Source organism: Aquarana catesbeiana, linkage group LG04 (genome assembly GCF_042186555.1).
Source record: "Aquarana catesbeiana isolate 2022-GZ linkage group LG04, ASM4218655v1, whole genome shotgun sequence".
Classification (NCBI taxonomy): Eukaryota; Metazoa; Chordata; class Amphibia; order Anura; family Ranidae; genus Aquarana; species Aquarana catesbeiana.
This window is the reverse complement of record NC_133327.1, coordinates 382,559,109-382,582,144: the sequence shown is the minus strand read 5'-3', so window position 1 is coordinate 382,582,144 and position 23,036 is coordinate 382,559,109. Positions and strand designations below refer to the sequence as shown.

General features: G+C 45.0%; 1 protein-coding gene across 1 annotated transcript in view; it reads right to left on the bottom strand.

Annotated features, from left to right (window-relative positions):
* Window positions 1-18,031, bottom strand: part of LOC141140223 (amine sulfotransferase-like) — a 121,703-nt gene extending 103,672 nt beyond the window's left edge. Inside the window, exons 1-3 of the mRNA XM_073627143.1 lie at window positions 17,879-18,031; window positions 14,897-15,076; window positions 4,291-4,505 (exon numbers count right to left, since the gene is read on the bottom strand). Of these exons, the coding sequence (XP_073483244.1) occupies window positions 4,291-4,505; window positions 14,897-15,053 (372 nt within the window). The 5' untranslated portion in view covers window positions 15,054-15,076; window positions 17,879-18,031. The remainder of the gene's footprint in view (window positions 1-4,290; window positions 4,506-14,896; window positions 15,077-17,878) is intronic.
* Between the last annotated feature and the right edge of the window lie 5,005 nt (window positions 18,032-23,036).

Genomic DNA, 23,036 nt, shown 5'->3' with positions numbered 1-23,036 from the left:
AGAAAGTGCATGCGCAGTAAGGAACCGTCTGTGAAGCCAAAAGACTTCACTGCCAGTTTCCCTTAGTGAGGATGGTGGCGGGCGGCAGCACCTGACAGCTGATCTGAAGATCGACTGGGGTGCCAACATGGCAGGCTCGCTGGACAGGTAAGCATCCACATAATAAAAGTCAGCAGCTACAGTATTTGTAACTGCCGACTTTTAATTTTTTTCCCCAGGCTGGAACACCTCTTTAAAGGAGAAGTCCAACCTGAGTTTTTTAGGCTGGGCTTCTCCTATGGGTCACAGGAGTGAAATTAGTTTTGCACTCCTGTGACCCGTTTTCAGCGGAGAGCGGTCTGAAGTCCACTCTCCACTGATGTCACTGCCATTAGTCGAGGCAGCGTGTCATCCCGACTTTCAAAGCTGCCTTGACTGATGGCAGTCTCAGCGAGCCGCTGAGATGGCCACTCCCCGCCCCTCCACAGCTTAGTGCTCCAATGAGCGTGGAGGAGCAGAGAGGAGAGATGCTGACTGACAGTCAGCATCTCTCCGCTCAGGGAGGTGAGAGAACTGAGCCATTGGCGATGTTCGGTGGCTCGATTCTCAGTGCAGAGATGGTGGGGGACAAAAGCAGCATCAATCTGATGCTGCATCCACCTAGGTAAGTATGAATCTCAAATAAAAAAAACAAAACATACTTCTCTTTTAAATAAAGGAGCACAAGGTCCATGGCCGTGGGACTATAACGGCGAATGGACCAACATCCAAATATGTGATTACATTTAAACCATATACTGTATATAAACAGAATATATTTATAAATAATATATATATATATATATATATATATATATATATATATATATATATATATATATATATATATGTGTGATAAAACATGGGATATAGTCATATATAAAAAAAATTGACACAATCTTATGTATAAAAAAGGATCAGTATTTGAGCAAGAAAATTTTTAATTTTGAAACAAAAAAAAAAGTCAGTATCTCAATTCTTAAAAGGGGAGCATAGAATTAATGTATGGTAATCATTAACAGTATAAAAAGAGCAACAGGAATACAAAGCCTGGGTAGATGGGGACCGATGGGATGGGGGACGGGGAAGAACATTCAAGAATCCTTTTTGGGGTCCCTGCTTCGGTTTGGAATGGTCCCAGCATGTCTCGGTCGATGACATCACAAGAAGGTGGGGCCACTCAGTGACATCGCTGGGTGGCCCCACCCCTTAGCTATTTAATAAATGCCAGACAGCGGACAAGGCAGATGGCGGGAGCCTTCGACGAGACCAGAGGGTTTATCTTTTATTTTTTTCAGGTCCAGCAGTGCGGTGGGCATCATAATTAATGATGGATCTACACTGGGGGACATTTTTAAAATGTTTTAATAAAGGATTTGTCAAAAACTTGTTTTGTGTCTTTACTCACTTTTTAAATTTTTTTGGTGAATGGGTAGGGGTACTATGCACCCCATACTCATTCACATGGGGGGGGCTGGGATCTTACAGATTCTGATAATCCTCCCACCCACACACACCCACAAGCACCGATCAGGGTTGTGGAGAAAAGGTCCTTGCCCCCATCAACATGACGTGGGGTTCCCCTCAAAACCTGTTGGCATGGGGGGAACTCTATTAAGTTTTTTTTTCTGAATTTTTCATTACCGGCATTCTTTTGTTTACATTTCTGCTGTCAGTGGGGAAGCCCTCTGACAGATGATGAGTCATCGCTTGTTAAGGACGTGGCGGCCTGCTTCCTGGCCCGCACCTTAACCAGCTATTCTTCACACAGAATCCAAATCAGTCAATAATTTTTCGACCGATCCGAATTTGAATCGTTCTGAAAATTTGGAATTAATATATGAAATTAAACAAATTTCAACAAAATTCGTGACTATTTCATTCATACAGCCGAATCTTCGAATAACCAAAAATTTGTCAGAATTTATATTTGAACCAAAACAAATTGCACATGTCTAGAGTGGCATGTTTCCCCAGAACATGTGTGCCAACTGGGTTTGAGGCTGGGTTCACACTGGTCCGACAAACGCTCCGACATTGGGAGCTCATGTCGCATGACGTGTGAAATTTAATGTTTCCCTATGGGAGCCGTCCTAACTGGTCCGACACAAGTCGTTCCGACTTTAGAAATGCTCCCTGTACTACTTTGGTCCGACTTTGATCCTACTTCAGCCTATTGACTATCATTGAAGTCGGATCAAAGTCGGATTGCCGTCTTGCATGATCCGACTTTAGCACGCGACTTGTGCTCAGATGTTCTTGAGGGGGAACTCCGCGCCAAATTTTAAATAAAAAACCGGCATGGGTTCCCCCTCCAAGAGCATACCAGGCCCTTGGGTCTGGTATGGATCTTGAGGGGAACCCCCTACGCCGATAAAGGCGGCGTGGGGGTCCCCCCCAATCCATACCAGACCCTTATCCGAGCAAGCAGCCCGGCCGGACAGGAATGGGGGTGGGGACGAGCGAGCGCCCCCCCCTCCTGAACCGTACCAGGCCGCATGCCCTCAACATGGGGGGTTGGTGCTTTGGGGGAGGGGGCGCGCTGCGGCCCCCCACCCCAAAGCACCTTGTCCCCATGTTGATGAGGACAAGGGCCTCTTCCCGACAACCCTGGCCGTTGGTTGTCGGGGTCTGCGGGCGGGGGGCTTATCGGAATCCGGGAGCCCCCTTTAATAAGGGAGCCCCCAGATCCCGGCCCCCCACCCTATGTGAATGAGTATGGGGTACAGCGTACCCCTACCCATTCACCTAGGAAAAGTGTCAATTTAAAAAAAAACACTACACAGATTTTTAAAGCATTTTATTAGACAGCTCCGGGGGTCTTCTTCCGACTTCGGGGGTCTCTCCGGTTCTTCTCCACGCTCTCCGGATCTTCTGCCGGGCTCCTCCGCTCTCTTCTGCTCTTTTGCCGCTCTTTTGCTAAAGCGGAGGAGCCCGGTCTTCAATCTTCTGCCTTCTGCCTTCTGCCCTCTTCTCCTGATGTTGACACGACGCTCTCCCCGGCTGGAATGCTCTCTGTGCGCTCTGCTCTGACTTATATAGGCGGTGACCCCGCCCCCTTATGCCGTCACAGTCCCTGGGCATGCTGGGACTGTGACGTTTTAGGGGGCGTGGTCATCACCCGATGACCACGCCCCCTTATGCCGTCACAGTCCCAGCATGCCCAGGGACTGTGACGGCATAAGGGGGCGGGGTCACCGCCTATATAAGTCAGAGCAGAGCGCACAGAGAGCATTCCAGCCGGGGAGAGCGTCGTGTCAACATCAGGAGAATAGGGCAGAAGGCAGAAGATTGAAGACCAGGCTCCTCCGCTTTAGCAAAAGAGCGGCAAAAGAGCAGAAGAGAGCGGAGGAGCCCGGCAGAAGATCCGGAGAGCGTGGAGAAGAACCGGAGAGACCCCCGAAGTCGGAAGAAGACCCCCGGAGCTGTCTAATAAAATGCTTTAAAAATCTGTGTAGTGTTTTTTTTTAAATTGACACTTTTTTCCTAGGTGAATGGGTAGGGGTACGCTGTACCCCATACTCATTCACATAGGGTGGGGGGCCGGGATCTGGGGGCTCCCTTATTAAAGGGGGCTCCCGGATTCCGATAAGCCCCCCGCCCGCAGACCCCGACAACCAACGGCCAGGGTTGTCGGGAAGAGGCCCTTGTCCTCATCAACATGGGGACAAGGTGCTTTGGGGTGGGGGGGCCGCAGCGCGCCCCCTCCCCCAAGGCACCAGCCCCCATGTTGAGGGCATGCGGCCTGGTACGGTTCAGGAGGGGGGGGGCGCTCGCTCGTCCCCACCCCCATTCCTGTCCGGCCGGGCTGCGTGCTCGGATAAGGGTCTGGTATGGATTGGGGGCGACCCCCCACGCCGTTTTTTTCGGCGTAGGGGGTTCCCCTCAAGGTCCATACCAGACCCAAGGGCCTGGTATGCCTCTGGAGGGGGAACCCATGCCGGTTTTTTATTTAAAATTTGGCGCGGAGTTCCCCCCTAAAGATTCATACCAAACACAGTGCCGGCATTGGCGGGGATCCAAGTCGGATCCCCGTTCATTGAAAGTCGGACACATGCCGGCTTCATGTCGCAGGGCAAAGTCGGATCCAAAGTAGGACGGCTGTCGTGTCGCACCAGTGTGAACCCAGCCTGAAAAAGGTTGCTATAGGCAGAGGGTTCTCATTTTTACTTTGGGACAAATAACGTCTATGTATTTAATTATTTAGTTTGGTCTATAAACATTAGCTAATACATTGCAGTAACATTATCAGCCCAAAATGATGCAACTTACTTTTGCCTTTGTATTTTTCAGTCCTCGGGGTACTAAAGTTTCTGACAAATGGGATACAAACAAACGAGGTGAAGGACAACTGTTGTAATCTACATCCGGATTTAGTGCTCGGAACTCAAACCATTTCACTCTTTCAGAAGTTTCAATCTTTTCAGTACCATTTCGGTGCCCTTCGCTGCATATTAAGCTTAATATTTGCTGAGACCAGATGGTTCCTTTTAGTGTGAAAAGGAAATAAATGCATTAATTCGTACACATGCAATAACATGGCCTTAGCTGTATCTCTCCAGGATGCTCTTAATAGGGTGCATAGTTGCCAACATTTCAAAACAATTTCCAGAGACACCTATTTTTTCTGTGTGTCCAGCAAGCCATTGTAGGTGGAGGATGTACCCTAACTAGGGGAGGGGCATTCATTTAAAATGGGTGTGGTTTTAAAAGTGTAATATTGTTAACCTACTTTAATTAATTATTAAACATTTTTACTGTCCCAACCACTCCCCCTTAAGCAGCAAAATAACCCCCCCTGTTGCATTCAGTGAGCAGTATCACTGCTGAAAATGACTGATTCAAGTGAATGGGGCCATTCTGCAACAGTGAGCCAATTATAGGCTTGCAGTTGTGATGTACTATTTTCATTCAAAAAGCCCCTTCAGCTGCTAAAAACAAAAAAAAAAGCATTTAAGAGATGCTAGTATAGCCTCCAGAATGCCTGTCAGTCAAGTCTGCAACATTCTCTAAAAAGAGTGGTCCACTGGCCATAAATTACTCAGCCAGTGAGCTGATGCATGAAAAATGAATATATTCCTCCATCCACACAAGTGAGGTGGATGAAGGAATCCTCCTTGCTGAGAGACTGGGGAGTCTCGGTGAGGGAGAAGCACAGCCACGGCCGCCCGGCCAATACCAGACACGGCCGGCGGCTCCACTGATGTGCCGGGTCCTCCCGCGGTGATGGACAGGGGGCAGAGAGGGGGCAGACTATTGTGGGCTGCTGAACATGGCCCAAATCGAGGGGGCTCACGCAGCGGAGGGCGGATCCGGGGGTTGGTGGGCGGGGCCAAAAACGGCAAGGATCCACGGCATCCAGGCCCTCCTTGCATGGGATGTTGCAGATGGTGGACCAACCAGCTCCGGACGAGTGGTCAGAAGGAGAGCTTTCCTGCTTGGAGGAGGAGGATGCGCAGGGTCGCACAGCACCGATGGATTCTGGAGCGGCAGCTGTTGGGGGCACTCCTGGTCAGGCTAGTGAGTCCTCTGCATTATCTAATAATTGTTTTAATGTTGCACTGTGTGGGTTGTTGGGTGTAGTGGATGGGGTTGCTGCAGTGCCTGCCAGAGCCGCCGCCGCAGGCATCTCCAGCTGCGGTGGCTGGCCCACAAGTGGCGGGTGCTCCGCCTGCCACTTCCGGGACAAAGGCGCAGCTACAAGACTTGCTGGGGGGTCTGCGGGATTTGGTGCAGCGATTTGCGGGAAGAAGAGGAGACCAGCCCCTGCAGGTATCACCATGGGTACAGTCAGTTGGCAGGGCTATGGCGGATGGCGGGGGGACGGGCTTGAACAGAGTGGCCCTCCCGCCCCCTCCCTGGTCACAGGTATCACATCGGCCCCTACGGAGCTTACTGTAGTGTCCCCGGCCACGGTGTCGGTAAGTACGAAGGCTTTGAGGGGCCGTTTGGGGGCACATTTGAAACAGGAAGTCTGGGAAAAAATTTGCAAGGGTATGTGGAGATCTTCTCTTTACTACCCCTAGAGAAATTTAACTTAGATAGGCTCAAGCCCAACGACTCCAAGAAGGAGGATGAGGAGAATCGGAGGTACAGATTGATTCCACGGACGTTCGCTAACTGGCTACAGGCGTTCGCCATAATGCCAAGTGTTATAGGGGAGAAGAGCCCTGAACACTGTTCAGCTCTTTTTTGTTACATGGGCGCCATCGGAGAGGCTCACCGAGTCTACGGGGGATCGGCATGGCTAAGGTACGACAAGCAGTTCCGGCAGCGCAGGGCCGTCCATCCTTCTGTCTCTTCACTGTGATCACAAAGACATTAGCCTCTGGATGCGTCTGATGTCCTCGGCTCGGGCCCCGAGTCAGTTTTTTCCAGGGGGGGCCGGGGGTGCACCTTCCCCAGGACAACTGGCCAGTAAAAAAACGGGTTCTTTGCTGGCAATACAATGAGGGATCATGTAAGTTTGGGGGTTCCTGCCATTTTAAGCACGAGTGCTCCGGATGTGGAGGTTCACATCCCATGTCCCACTGCTTCAAGAAAGGTAAGGGCCACACTGGAGAGTTTTCTAATAAGATGGATGATGCCGGTGAGGGGGGAAAGGATGTAACCTTTCCTAAATAATTACCTGGACCGGGACGCGGCAAGGCTATTGGGCGCGGGATTTTTGGAGGGTTTTAGGATCCCATGTTCTTTGGCTGCAGTCCCGCCTATGGCGCAGAATTTGCGTTCTGTATTGCAGCATCCTGGGGTGGTTTCGGAGAAGTTGGCTAAGGAAGTGGCACTGGGTCGCATGGGCGGGCCATTCTCTATTAAGCCTTTGCAGGACTTAGTGATTTTGCCTCTGGGGGGGATGCCTAAGAAGGAACTGCATAAGTTTCACCTTATTCACCACCTGTCTTTCCCCAAGGGAGGTTCAGTCAACAATGCTATAGATCCTGAAGCATGTACGGTGTCTTATACCTCCTTTGACGCAGCTGTTGGGTGGGTTTGGCGATATGGAAAAGGGACGCTGATGGCAAAATCCGACATTGAATTCGCTTTTCGCTTGCCTCCAGTCCATTCAGACAGCTTGCGGCTGCTTGGGTGCTGCTGGCAAGAGGAATTTTATGTGGATCGATGCCTGCCCATGAGCTGCTCCATTTCCTGCACCTTGTTCGAGACGTTCAGCTCTTTTGTGGAATGGGTAGTTAGAGACGTATCACGTCATTCATTATTTGGATGATCTCCTTTGCATGGGGCCGCCTTCCTCTAATGTGTGTGCGATACTTCTGTCCACATTGCAGCACATTGCAGGTAGATTCAGTGTTCAGTTGGATAAAACCGTGATCAGTTTTTTGGGCATAGTTGTTTTGCCCACGGCTATCGGCAGCTACAGCAGGGCTTAAGGCCCCGACCCATTTTATCCATCTCAATAAGGAACATTGAAAGGACTTGAGGGTGTGGCATGTTTTTGGAATCTTATAATGGTCGATCGGTTTGGATGTCCAGTCCGGTGAGTAACTTTGACTTGGAGCTGTTTGCGGACACAGCCGGGTCAACAGGTTATGGGGCTTTCTATCAGAATCACTGGAGCGTGGAACCTTGGCCGCGTTCCTGGGTAGACGCAGGGTTTCTACGTAACTTGGTTCTCCTGGAACTTTTTCCAGTCATGCTGGCTATGGAAATCTGGGAGTTTTGTCGGAACTTGAAAATACGGTTAAACTGTGACAACATAGAAGGTGTTAAAGTCATCAACGCATCTCAGCGTCGTCACAACCAGTAATACGGCTGCTGTGCCACATGGTGCTGCCTTGCTGGCAGCTGAACATTTTTCTATACGCTGTCCACATTCCTGGTGTCGACAATACTTTGGCTGACTCCTTGTCTCAGTTTCAGTGGGACAGGTTCAGAGAGCTGGCTCCGGGAGAGGGGGTTCCTTGTCCTGGATGGCTATGGGAGATTGCCTTGGAGTTATCGCTGGATGGATCAGACGGTTGGTGAGTGAGTCCAAGTGGGCGGCCTATGCTAAGGTATGGCAGGAATGGTTGGGGATGGTTATGCAAGCCGGAGTTGAACAGGACAGTCTGGAGGTCAGGCTGCTGGTTCTTTACTTCGTTTCCAGGAACATGGAACAAGGTGGGTCAGTGTCTGCCATTGAGCGGAAACTGGCTGGCTTGGCCTTTTTCTTCAAATTACGGGGCATGGCGGATTTTACAAAGGATTTTTGGGTCCATCAGGCTTTAAAGAGGTATCGGAAGCTACACAAGAGCAAGGATGCTAGGCGGCCCGTATCCTTTTCAAATTTGCAAGCCATTTTTGTTCAACTGGGGTCTTTGTGTACGTGGAGTTACAAGGTCTCCTTATTTAAAGCAGCATTTTCTTTAGCCTTTTTTGGAGCATTTCAGATCAGTGAATTGGTCAGCTCCTCTAAGAGGGTTCTGGGTGGGTTTTTGGTGCAGGACGTGATTTGTAGTGAGGACAGGGTTCTGTTAATGTTGCGCAGGTCCAAGATGGACCAGGTGGGCAAGAGTGCGAGGGTGCAGCTGTTTCCACTGCCGGCTTCCCCGGTTTGCCCGGTGGGGGCGGTAAGGGAGTTCTTGGCGGTTCGTCCAGTCATGGAGGAGCCGTTCTTGTTACATGGGGATGCGTCTCCTTTATCTAAGTTTCAATTGGTGTCAGTTTTCTGGAAGAGTCTTGGGGCAGTGGGTTTGGATCACACACAATGTGCCTCGCACTCCTTCCGCATCAGGGCGGCCATGGAGGTGCGTGCTGGACGAGGGGGGTGTAAAATAGATTGGTAGATGGGAATCCAAGAGATTCCGTACCTACATTCGCCTGCAGTTGTTGGAATAGCCGTTGATGGAGGGGGAGGGGTTGTAGTGGGATGCATGTCTTTATGTGTTTTTCATGTGTGGTGTGTGTTCATCGTTTGTCTTGGTGCTATCCCGTGGTGTTTTCGTTCTTTTCTTTCAGATGGTATGTAACTACGCCTCGTCTTGATTATGGGCCACTCATGCTTTTTGGTGGGCCAGGCGAGCAGACATTAGACCCGATGGTAGGCAGCTGGGTATTTCTAGGAGGGAAGCGTGTATTCCCTGGTTGGGGATACCCGGGATCGGCCACCTGACATTTTGGTACTCCATGTTGGCGGGAACAATTTGGGGGTTCGTTCCATTTGAGAGCTAATTATGGATGTCAAGTTTGATTTCCTGCGGCTCCGCACGGCCTTTCCTGACATACTGGTATTGTGGTCTGACATTGTGGCTCGGTCGACTTGGCGCCTGGCGCGGTCAGTGGCAAGGCTCAATAAGGTCTGTATAAAGGTAAATTAAAGGTGAACGTTTCGTTATCAAACGTTTTCTGAGGCAGTGCCTCAGAAGATGTTTGATAACGAAACGTGCGTAAGGCGGAGTAACGCACTGACGTTATTTCTGGGTGTGATAGCGGTCAGTGAGCCTGTGGAACGCAACTGGAGCGCACGCTGCAAGCGAGACACACCACAAGTCTGAAGCTGTCATTTCTGCTGTAGTTGTAGGACTTTGTGAGGAGTTTCCATAGTATGGAACATTTGTTTTTATTTCTTATTTTTACTTTTTTTGTCTTTCTTTTTTTATTGTTTTAACTTTGGAATAAAAACATTTCCTTATTTAAATACTACACTATGGGAGCCCATATCTAATTTCTTGCATGAAAACTTTACCTATACTGGATATTGGAGAGAGCATTAGGAGAGGAGTACAGCTGGTTGATTTGGGCTTGGAGAAGGATCTTTTGCACACACAATTCGATCCAGCTGCGGGATATCCTTGGAAGATCCATAGGAGCTGGATACCGGTTTGTAAAGTTGGAGCCTGGCTGCATGATCGGTGCATCAAGCCTATATGCTATGGTAGATACCCCTGTAGGGGTTACTGGAGCTGGTGAGTGGGGACCCAAGAGGGGGAGCACTTAAAATTCACCTGGATTTTGTTCCTGTGTATCGTCACCAAGCACCTAACTATCACATAAGACTTTGGTTGGATTGATATTTTTGATGTATTTGTTGGACTTGGCATGCTAATTTTTTGGGGTCGTTTCATATAATTTCAACTATTTTTTAATATTTTATATTTGTCTTACATTTTTGGGACTATATATTATTTTTATTTGATTTTTATTTGATTTATTTATTTATTTATTTTCATACACCTGTATTTTTGTTTTTGTAGTATCACATTTTTGGTATCACTTCTAAACATTTATTTATATCTAGTTTATTTGGCAACCTAGTGAGGTTTGCAACACTAGCACATGCACATTGATTTTATCTTGAAGTAGTTTTTTGGTGTAGGTTTCATGGGCATAATGAACACCCAATGACCAATTTTTCCACACCTGTTTGACAGGGGAGTTACATTTAAATTTATTACAACAAGGCTAATTTTTGCTTTCATCAAGAGTACCTCTAGAAGGTCACGGGGTGAAGGCAACACCAACACCCAAAGACTAATATTTCTGCAACTGTGTGACAGGGAAGTCAAATTTACATTTTTTACAGCAAGGCCAATTCTTGCTTTCATCAATAATACCTCTATAAAGTTATGGGGTGAAGGCACTACCAACACCCAAAGACCAATTTGTCTGCAACTGTGTGACAGGGGCGTCAAATTTAAATTTTTTTACAACAAAGCCAATTCTTGCTTTCATCAATAATACCTCTATAAAGTTATGGGGTGAAGGCACCACCAACACCCAAAGACCAATTTGTCTGCAACTGTGTGGCAGGGGCCTCAAATTAAATTTTTTTACAGCATTTCTTTATAAATGTTAGTTTTGTTGCAGCAGGTTTTATAAATGGTACAGATGCGCCACTTTACAGGCAGACTAAAGGGACCCCCCAGGCAATATATTTAAAGGAATTTTTCATGTTTATCGTTTCACTTTAAGCATCATTAAAATCACTGCTCCCTTAAAAACAATCTTTTTTAAAAGTTTTTTTTGCATTGGTACATGTCCCCCAAGGCAGTAGCCTGGCCCTCATACCCTTTTTATGGTCAATAACTTGCATATAAGCCTTCAAAATGGGGACTTTTGATTTTTCAAGTTCGGGTGCCATAGACTTCAATGGGGTTCATCATTTGGGTCAGAACATTTGCGATGTTTAAGAGTTTTGACGTGAACCGAACTGGGGAGTGTTTGGCCCATCTCTAGTCCCATCATGCGCATGTGAATCTCCTTGCTTGTGCAAGAGATAACTCGACGACGTGCAGAGTCCTCTGCATTCTCGAATGACTGGGTACCCATGCTTGTGGGCACAAGCAGTGTGCCGACGCAGGAATGTAGTCCTGTGACTGTGGGAGCACACATGCATGGGCTTCTCCATCAGATTGCCATTGTTAAAAGGGCACTTAACTGATGAAACTACAGGAAATGGGACAAACAAAGTAAGAAAATTAGTATAAAGAAATATTTTTTAAAAAATAGGTGAGACTTTTTAATAAAGGCTATTGTGAATGAACATAAATATTAAATAAACTATGAAGATTTAATATCTCTTTAATGAGATGAGTCCCTTGTGCTGATGTTGGCCATCTGAAATCTGAAGCCCCTGCCTCCATCCCATACCCCTGCAGCCATAAACTCCCAATGTTGCAGAGATTAAAATATAACTAAAGACAAAACTTTTTTTTGTAGTTTTGGATAGAGGGGAGAGGGAGAAGAAAGTTTGTCAGTATTCATTGCTGTCTGTGCCCCCATTAAAGAGATTCACCCTCTCTATTTGTCCTGTTTACCATGATCAATGAAAGTAAAAGTAAAAGAAAATCCCACATTTTGGGATGTCCCCAGAAAAGTAATAGAGGGTAAATCTTCCAATGGGGACACTAGTTCTAGTGACCTGGGTGTCCCCAGGGAATTCTCTTGATTTTTAGGGATTTTCTCTCACATCCTGTTTGGCTATGGGACAAGAAGTGAAGAAAAATCTCTGCAATGAGACACAGATGGGGAAAAAAAAAATCATCCAGTTCCTGTGATAGGTCAAGCACTTGCATTACCTCTCGCAGCCCAGAAAATTATGGCTACGGGGGTATGGAGGAGGCAGAAGACTTTGGATTTCAGCTAGGACAGCCAGCATCAGAACTAGGGATAATTCTCATTAAATGTAAGTACTGTCCCTTGTGCTAACTTTTTTATTTTAATTTTACCTAAAGTTAAACTCAGGAAATGTTGTCATAACAATTTGATATGCAGTATCACTTATAATGTAACTATCACTAATTTGATAGAAATTAAAAAATATATATATTGTAAATTCTTCTAATCATTTTTATTTGCTTTAACGAGTCTATGTGTGTCAGAATTTTATCAAAGTGTGGACTCTGTTCAGATATCTGATTAAACAAGCCAGTGAAAACTGGTTCTATTTCACAACACATTCCTTTATTTAGGTAAACAACATATTCATTTGAAATATTTGGGTTTAATCCAAAAAGTCAAAGTAAGAAGAACAAAGCACAGAGACTTCTTAGGACTGAATGGGAAATGTAGCAATCCATATGAATATTTTGACAAGTGGCTCAGTGGCATTGTTGACTGGATCAGTGACAAACAAGTATAAGACTTTCAGGGGGACTGGGGGTGGGCCAAGGTACTTTAAATGAGTAACTGCAAATATAGTGAAGTTACACTGTAAGGCAGGCCTCCATTTCACCTTGCAAGTAGAGATGGCAAAAAGAGAATTGTATCACAATAACACAACACACTTATCTGAGGGTCCTTCTGAAAACAGTGTTAATTAAATGGACTTTTAAAGTGGTTCTAAAGACGTAAGGTAAAAAAACTTTCTGTGCCATAGGATCACCCTCGGCCCCCCTCCCAAAACTCCTGGAGCCCAATTTCAATCCAGTGCTCTACGCAAGAGCTGTAGCCCTCCCTGTTCTCCTCCTCCTTACGGGGCAGATTGATAGTCAATCAAATTCTATGACGATGGAGCGGGGGGCAGGGACAAGGCACGCTTTTTGTGTCTATAGACACAAGCAGCACAGCTTGGGATTGAGACTGCAAGAGTGCCCCCATAGAAAGTAGCTTTCTATGGAGGCACTTGCCCGAAGGGAAGGAGCCAGATACAGTGGGGACGGAAAGTATTCAGCCCCTCTTAAATTTTTCACTCTTTGTTATATTGCAGCCATTTGCAAAAATGATTTAAGTTTATTTTTTTCCTCATTAATGTATACACAGCACCCCATATTGACAGAAAAACACAGAATTGTTGACATTTTTGCAGATTTATTAAAAAAGAAAAACTGAAATATCACATGGTCCTAAGTATTCAGACTCTTTGCTCAGTATTTAGTAGAAGCACCCTTTTGATCTAATACAGCCATGAGTCTTTTTGGGAAAGATGCAACAAGTTTTTCACACCTGGATTTGGGGATCCTCTGCCATTCCTCCTTGCAGATCCTCTCCAGTTCTGTCAGGTTGGATGGTAAACGTTGGTGGACAGCCATTTTTAGGTCTCTCCAGAGATGCTCAATTTGGTTTAAGTCAGGGCTCTGGCCGAGGCCATTCAAGAACAGTCACGGAGTTGTTGTGAAGCCACTCCTTTGTTATTTTAGCTGTGTGCTTAGGGTCCCTCGATTGCAACCAGTCGTCCTGTCCCGGCAGCTGAAAAACACCCCTACAGCATGATGCTGCCACCACCATGCTTCACTGTTAGGACTGTATTAGACAGGTGATGAGCAGTGCCTGGTTTTCTCCCCACATACCGCTTAGAATTAAGGCCAAAAAGTTCTATCTTGGTCTCATCAGACCAGAGAATCTTATTTCTCACTATCTTGGAGTCCTTCAGGTGTTTTTTAGCAAACTCCATGCGGGCTTTCATGTGTCTTGCACTGAGGAAAGGCTTTCGTTGGGCCACTCTGCCATAAAGCCCCGACTGGTGGAGGGCTGCAGTGATGGTTGACTTTCTACAACTCTCTCCCATCTCCTGACTGCATCTCTGGAGCTCAGCCACAGTGATCTTTGGGTTCTTCTTTATCTCTCTCACCAAGGCTCTTCTCCCCCGATAGCTCAGTTTGGCCGGACGGCCAGCTCTAGGAAGGGTTCTGGTCATCCCAAATATCTTCCATTTAAGGATTATGGAGGCCACTGTGCTCTTAGGAACCTTAAGTGTAGCAGAATTTTTTTTTGTAACCTTGGCCAGATCTGTGCCTTGCCACAATTCTGTCTCTGAGCTCTTCAGGCAGTTCCTTTGACCTCATGATTCTCATTTGCTCTGACATGCACTGTGAGCTGTAAGGTCTTATATAGACAGGGGTGTGGCTTTCCTAATCAAGTCCAATCAGTATAATCAAACACAGCTGGACTCAAATGAAGGTGTAGAACCATCTCAAGGATGATCAGAAGAAATGGACAGCACCTGAGTTAAATATATGAGTGTCACAGCAAAGGGTCTGAATACTTAGGACCATGTGATATTTCACTTTTTCTTTTTTAATAAATCTGCAAAAATGTAAGCAATTCTGTGTTTTTCTGTCAATATGGGGTGCAGTGTGTACATTAATGAGGAAAAAAATGCACTTAAATGATTTTAGAAAATGGCTGCAATATAACAAAGAGTGAAAAATTTAAGGGGGTCTGAATAATTTCTGTCCCCACTGTATGTCCGCAGAAGACCCCAGAAGCAGAAGATTGGGGTTGCACTGTGCAACACCATTGCACAGTGCAGGCAAGTATGACATTTTTACTTTATTTTTTATTAAACAAAAAATAATAATAATAAAGATTTACAATCACTTTAATAGGTTCTGCTTTCTGCAATCCACACATTCATGTCAGAGAGAAATTTTGAATACAATGAATTATATTTGACTATTTCTGAACTAATTTCTAGAATTTCTGCAAGCAATGGTAAACCCACCTGATTTTGGATATGTAATCAAGAAAACATCATCATCTCTTATTTTAAAATCCTGTAGGGAATCTATAAACTCTGGTGACATAATTTCCTTCAAGAAACAGAAGCCTTTATAACAGTACAGATTACTGTCACGTGGCACAGGAGTGATTGCAGCCATTGTTGCAGTAGTAGAAATGTTACCTGTAATAGAAAGGAATTAATAAGTGGAGTATTGGAAAGACTAATGCTAAATGTATATTCTTTTCTTAGAAACCGTAATGTTTGACATTTCTGTCATATTTAAAGCAGTGATCTCCAAATGGTAACCCACAGGCATTGTGCAGCCCTTTGCTTGCCTTTATCCAGGCATTGGAGCACCATTCCTCCCACTGATATGAGGCACTATTCCTCCTACTGACACCAACTATGAGGCACCATTCCTTCAACTGACACCAACTGTGGAGCATAATTTCTCCCATTGACACCACTGATGGAGCATTATTCCCCCCAGTGATACCAAGGATGGGGCACTATTCCATCCGTTGACACCAATGACACAATTTTTTTCACTCCCACTGGTCATAATCCAGCCCCCCAAAAATCTAAGAACAATGAACTGTCCCTTTATTTGAAAAGTTTTAAGACTACTGATTTAAAGGATAAGGGCTTTGTAAATGTGTCTTCCATGAAAGCCCTCCTTCAGAACTCAGTAAGAACACCATAGGCCCATTTAACTCTCTGTTAAATTGTTTGTTTTTTTCTTTAGTTGGGTCAAATTGATGTTCGTTTTTGAACATATTGATGTGAAAATTGCAGAGAGCAGGATGGAAATTTTTTCTTGAATGGCTACTAGTGTATGGTTAACTTAAGCATGCTGCACCTTGCATTCCTTTTCAGCTAAATTCAGAGCAGGGTGGTAACAGAAAGTACTGTAACAAATAATATCAGTCCCCATTAGCTCCTCAGTGTATTGACTGGTGGGCACATATTATACTCCATAGCAGAATCTGTCTTGTGCAAGACACATATAATGGGAAAACATTTTTTGTCAATTTATTTTATTTTTAAATTTATAGGTTTTAAATTCTTTTATGACTTTTTTCCTACCATGTACAGTATGTAAAACCAGGACTTTTTTTCAGGAGAAACACAGGGGAATGCAGTTCCAGCTCTCCAGCACTTTATTTATGTAATGGCAAGGATGCTGGCGTGCTGGAGGGTCTGTTGTCATTGGTGGGGGGAGGTGGAGATCTATTTTTGCAGGGGGGGGGGGTCTATTGTTGCTGGGGAGGCCTATTGTTGTTTGTAGGGGATCTATTGTTGATGGGGGGGTAATTGTTGCAGAGGGGATCTACTGTTACGGGGGGTACTTTGTTTTGGGAAGGGGGTATATTGTTGCTATGGGGGATTTAGCATTGCTAGGAGATTGCTGGAGGGGGTCTTTTGTTGCCGTAGGCAGGTCTACTGTTGCTGGCTGCAGGGGATATACTTTACTGTATTTCTTGCTATCATGAACAAATTCCATACAAATTACTTAGCATCTCAAAATGATACATAGTTCTGTATTCTCTAAATGGGTCTGTACTGGGAGTTGGGTAGGGGGTGAGACTGAGGGATGGCGCTCGAAGATGGGTAGGGGGCAGAGACAAGGTGTGACTCATAAGGGGGCAGTACCTACACACCTATGTTCTCAGAAAAAAAGCCCTGTGTAAAACCATTATTTATACAAATAAACATTTATTATTAGGTGCACTCATGACACTGGTGTCATTATACATTATAGTTTTTTAAAGAGACAGCACAGTAGAAGCTGTTTTTACCAGATTTTTTTTTGTCTCTGATTGCAATTTTGCATAAAGTCTTATGCCCTGTACACACGATCGGACATTGATCGGACATTCCGATGACAAAATCCGTCAGATTTTTTCCGACGGATTTTGGGCCAAACTTTTCTTGCATACACACGGTCACACAAAGTTGTCGGAAAATCCGATCATTCTGAACGTGGTGACGTAAAACACGTACGTCGGGACTATAAATGGGGCAGTAGCCAATAGCTTTAGTCTCTTCATTTATTCTGAGCATTCTTTGTGAGTCTGATTTGTATACACACGATCGGAATTTAAACGATCGGATTTTGTTGTTGGAAAATTTTATATCCTGCTCTCAAACTTTGTGTGTCGGAAATTCTAACGAAAAAAGTCAGATGGAGCCCACACACGATCGGAATTTCCTACAACACAATCCGATCGCACTCTTTCCATTGGAAAATCCGGCCGTGTGTACAGGGCATTACAGAGCAGACAAGGATTAGTCTATTGAGTTATATTTTGCTCCTGCTAAACATGTGAACAGCTTCACCCACTGGCAGGTAATGTCTTTATGAAATTTTAAAATGCAAAGAAAGCCTACTTGACTAAAAACAAAATGTACAGTATATATTTTGTATATCGTTCAGTCTTCAACATAATAAATACTGGACATATGTAAAAAATATATACATTCCCTTTAAAATATACATCCTACTGGGCTTGGATACTAGGCAGCTTTCACGTAAAAACATCACAGGATGCAAAAGCACCAAACTGACTATACCTAATTAAACACCTAGTTCCTTATCCTATTGTCAACCCTTGTATGCAAACGGTCACAATGACATTTCTTTTCTCTAGGCAGAACCATGTTATATCAAAAACTTGTACATCCAGAATAATTTTTTTTGTCAGAACAATTTTCCCTTTTTGGCAAAAAATACTAATGTGGATCTATTTTCCAACTACATTTTTACATCTTACAATTATTTTTTCTCTATTTTATATAGTTATAAAAGTCAGTTTACGTACTAAACATAACGTTGATAACAGTCACTGCATGTTATTGTGAACTACCTGTTTACTTCTTAGAATATATTTAAAATAAAGTTTGGAATATTATAAACAATCAAGCATGCATAACATCTGTTAATACATGAAGATAAAAAACAGCATTGTTAATAAGACTGACCTTTCTATGTAATCCTGTTTTTAGCTCCAAGATTTGTAGTTTGTACTAAACTCACAGCATTTCAAAGATGCGATTTTTATTCATCTCGCCAAATGAATTGTATTAATAACTTAACTAAACAGTTACGACATTCTAAAGTCCACCCCCTTTCCCATGGTTACAGTCCCTGGGCTTTAACTAATGAGCTCCCAGCACTTTCAGTAGTAGACAGGGTGTGTACAGTTTACTGCAGATTTTAATGCCTAACATTTATATGCTTTGTAGGGAATCAGGCTCAAGGTAGGGACACACTCACAGTTTCTTTAACAAAAGTGTCATGTGTAATCCAAAGGATAGTCAAAAACAGAAGGAAAAGTCCTCTTGTCATAACTTACAAGCAGGGCTTTTTTTCTCTGAGAATAGGTGCAGGAACTCCCCCAGTCTGAGTCACCCCCTGTCTCTGCCCCCTACCCACCTCTGACCTCCATCTCTTGATTCCACCCCCTACCCACCTACCAGTACTGCCCCTTTTAGAGAATAGAGAACCAAGTATCATTTTGTGGTGCTAAATCATTTGTATGGAACATGTTAATGATAAAAAGAAAAGCAGTAAAATATATCCCCTGCAGCCAGCAACAATAGAATCCTAGCAATAGATCGCCACACAACAATAGACTCCCCCAGCAACAATGGACTCTACCTCAACAACAATAGATTACCTGCAGCAACAGTGAACCACCCACAACAAAATATCACACCCAGTAACAAAATATCCACCCAAGCAACATTAGACGCCCCCCCCCCCAGCAGCAACAACAGATCTCCCAGCAGCTAGCATCAATAGATCCTCCAGCAACCAGTAAAAATAGACCTCCCCCTCAATAGTAGATCCCTTCCAGCAACATAAGACCTCCCAGCAACAATAGATTCCCCATCAGCAACAATAGGCCCTCACACAAGATCAGATCTCCACCAGTGACAATAGATCCCCCAGCAGCCTACATCAATAGACCCTCCAGCACACCCCACACCCCATGCTATTACATACATTCAGTGCTGGAGGTGCCAGAACTGCGTTCCCACGCATTCCCGCTGAAAAAGAGCCCTGCTTATAAGAAAGTAAACTTCTGCTCTACTGTGCCTTATGCCCTGTACACACGGTCGGATTTTCCGACGGAAAATATGTGATAGGACTTTGTTGGCGGAAATTCCGACCGTGTGGGGGCTCCATCGCACATTTTCCATCGGAATTTCTGACACACAAAGTTTGAGAGCTTCCTATAAAATTTTCCGACAACAAAATCCATTGTTGGAAATTCCGATCGTGTGTACACAAATCCGATGCACAAAGTGCCTTGCATGCTCAGAATAAATTAAGAGACAAAAGCTATTGGCTACTGCCACGTTTATAGTCCCGACGTATGTGTTTTACGTCACCGCGTTTAGAACGATCGGATTTTCCGACAACTTTGTATGACCATGTGTATGCAAGACAAGTTTGAGCCAACATCCGTGGGAAAAAATCCATGGATTTTGTTGTCGGAATGTCCGATCGATGTCCGACCGTGTGTACAGGGCATTACTGTATCTGTGGTCTGACAAAGTCCTTGGTTAAAGGTAAGTGTCCTTTACAAAACAAACAATTACAGCCAAGTTCAGCTTTAAGCGGCCATGCTCCTAGTTGCCTCATCCATGGAGACACTCTCACCCCCAGAGCTAGGACCATCTGCCTTGATCAAGACCTAGGCAGAAAACATGCGGTCCACAGAATTGAGCGTCTGTCCCTCCCAGAGCTCTCTCAGACTCCCAGTAAAACAGGCCCCGGAACAGGCTTTACTAACATAGGATAAAGAACTATCTTTCTTTACCATGAAATCAATGCTGCTACCTTATATTGCAAATCTAACAATCCGTGGAGGAACATATATACCATTGTTCACTTCACCGCTTCATATCCCCCCGCGCTGCTCAAACCCGTGGGGTTGAGCACCTTGGGCAAACAAACTGTAAACTCTGGAGATGGCATCAGCGTTAGCTTGTTGCCTACCTGGTCTATGTTCTACTATAAATTTGAAATTCTGTAGAGCCAAGAACCATCTGGTAACCCTTACATTTTAATCCTTATTTTGGGCCATCCACTTGAGAGGGGCATGGTTAGTTGAGAGCCTAAACTACCACCCCAACAGATAGTATTTTAATCTCTAAAGAGCCCATTTGATGGCTAGACATTCCTCTTCTACAAAAGTGTATCTTCGTTCAACGGGGGTCAGTTTTCTGCTTAGGAATGCTATGGGGTGTTTCTCCCCATTCACAACTCGGGACAACACTGCACCTAATCCCACATCTGTTTGCAACACAAATTCCTGTGTAAAATCCAGGGTAATTAAGACAGGGCTGTTTTTAGGTTCTGGAAAGCTTTCTCAGCTTCTGGGATCCAAGTTGTCACTGAGGACTTCCCCCCTTGATAAGATCTGTAAGGGGAGCAGCCAACGTATCAAAAAACCTTCTATAATAGCCTATTAACCCCAAAACACTCTCACCTGTTTTCTATTAAGAGGTCTTGGCAAACTTGGCAGTGCATGGATTTTTGTGACCTGGGGTTTTACTATCTCCCTGTCAATAATGTACCTCATATATGGGGCCTCCTCTAATCCCACAGCACACTTCTTAGGATTAGCAGTCAGACTCTCTATACGGAGGGCATTAACCACAGCCTGCACCTTAGGCAAGTGGCTCTCCCAGTCAGCACTAAAAATTACCACCTAAACTGAATATGCAGATGCAAAGGCTCATGGGGTTTAAGGACGCAATCCATCATCCGCTGAAAAGTGGCTGGTGCCCCATGTAGGCCAAATGGCATCCTCTTATACTGCCAGTACCCCTCAGGAGTAGAGAAGGCTGTCTTATCTTTAGCATGTTCTGTAAGTGGTATTTGTCAATACCTCTTCGTAAGGTCCAGGGTGGTGATATAACGAGCATGTCCTTAGACGCTCAATTGGCTCATCTACCCTGGGCATTGGATAAGTGTCAAATTTTGACACCTCATTTAGCTTTCGGAAATCATTATAAAATTGGATGCTGCCATCCGGCTTGCGAATAAGGAAGATTGAACTATACCACTCACTGTTTGATTCTTCTATTACATCAAGATCCAATATCCTACTTATCTCTTTTGAATTTCTGGGATGCGATAGGGTTTTAGGTTAACTTTCACCCCTGACTCGGTCACAATATCATGCTTTATCATTGAAGTTAACCCTGGTAAATCAGAAAATAACTCTCTATTTATTAGCAGAAATTCCTTGGTCTCTTGTTTTTGACTTATTGACAGTGCCTCAGTGATTTCTACCCCTGGTACTGAAGAAGAATCTGCGGCAGTCATGGCCAAGGGAACTTGGACCATAAGGGACTCTGTCTTTCCAGGGCTTCAATAAATTCGCATGGTAGATTTGGTAGGGATTGCTTTTGCCAGGCTGATATACTTTATAGTTAATTTCCCCCACCCGTTCTACAACTTCATATAGCCCTTGCCATTTCACTAGAAATGTACGTTCCACTGTAGGTACCTGCATGAGTACTCTGTCACTGAGGTTAAATGTTCAGATCTTGGCTGAATGGTTATTCACTCTAGCCTGAGCCTGCTGAGTCTGTTGTAAGTGTGATTTAACAATGGGCATCAATTTTCCGATCCGCTCCTGCATTTGAACAATATACTCCATTATGCTTTTGAGTCGGGTTTACCTCCCGTACAACAAGCATGAGGTAGGGCAAAAGGCAGTCCCAGTCCCTTCGATACACAATTTTTTAGTAACTTTCGACATGAAGGGCCCTCCCTGATCAATTAACAGCTCCCGAGGAATACCCATGCATCAAAATATAAGAGAAAGCTCTTTACCAATACTCTTGGCTGAGGGATTACCTAACAGGATTGCCTCTGAGTACCTGGTGGCATATCCAAGACAACTAAGATATACTGGTACCCCCTAGTGGACTTAACCAAGGGACCCATGATATCCACGGCAAGCCTGTCACAGGCCACCTCAATGATGGGTAAACATACCAGTGGACTCCGGAAATGGGAGATCGGAGCAGTGAGCTGACAAACTGGGCATGACTCACAATACAAATTTACATCTTTGTGTAAGCCTGGCCAATAAAACCGTTCCAATATTCTTTCTTTAGTCTTATCCACCCCCAGATATCCCCCAAGTACACGAGCATTTGCCAAGTCTAGTACCATGTCTCTATAGGGTTGTGGTACTAGCAACTGTAGCAACTGTTCCACTCTCTCTCCCTGTTTTTAATCCACTCTGTATAACAGGTCATTTTCCACAGCAAAATGAGAGAATATAGCCTCCACCCCTGGCTCTTGGGGCACCCCATTTACCACTTTTACCTGTTTTCTTGCCCGGGTTAAAGTAAGCTGTGTCATACCAAACTTATGGGCAGGTCCGGTAGGTCTATCTCCAGAGGTTTGTCCTCTGTGTCCCCTGCAAGGACCTCAAGGGAAAATTTGCAGACTCTTTCTTCTCATACTGCTCCTCCAGTAGTTCTAGGCAGCAGGAGTCTGATCCAGCTTGGGGCCTTGATCATTTGACATTTCCCCATAATTCCCAGAAAAAAGGAAATCCTCACCCAATGACAGTGTTATACATTAGATTTGGGACCACTCATGGTCCCTGGTGTCACAGGCAGATTCGATAGACACATTAGCAGTGGGGTAGCACTTGGTATCCCCATGAATACAAACAACCTCCATTAGCTGTCGCTGCAATTTGTGAGGGTTCACCAAACTGGCGTGTTCTAAAGTGACTAGACTGCCGGAATCCAGCAAGGTTTTCTCTTGCAACCATCCACTTTAATAACACAAATCTGTTTCTGGGTGCTGTCTGGCTGCTGTTGGGAGCCTTCTGGGGTATCAACAAAATAGTTTTGCTGGGTCATACTGAAATCCATAGGTTACTGGTTTAGTGGACAACTGGCGGCCAGCACACTATAGGTCCCTGGTCCTTTTGGGTCTCCCTTTGGCGATTGGGCCTTGTAAAATGCAGGTCTCTTCACGCCTTGTGCATCAAGGTTCCCAACTGCATTAGCCTCCCTTTTTCCCCACTTTATTGCGGGTGCATTTTTCCCCAAGCTGTGGGCTTCTGGCTCTTAGAGAATGATTCTTTGGGTACTG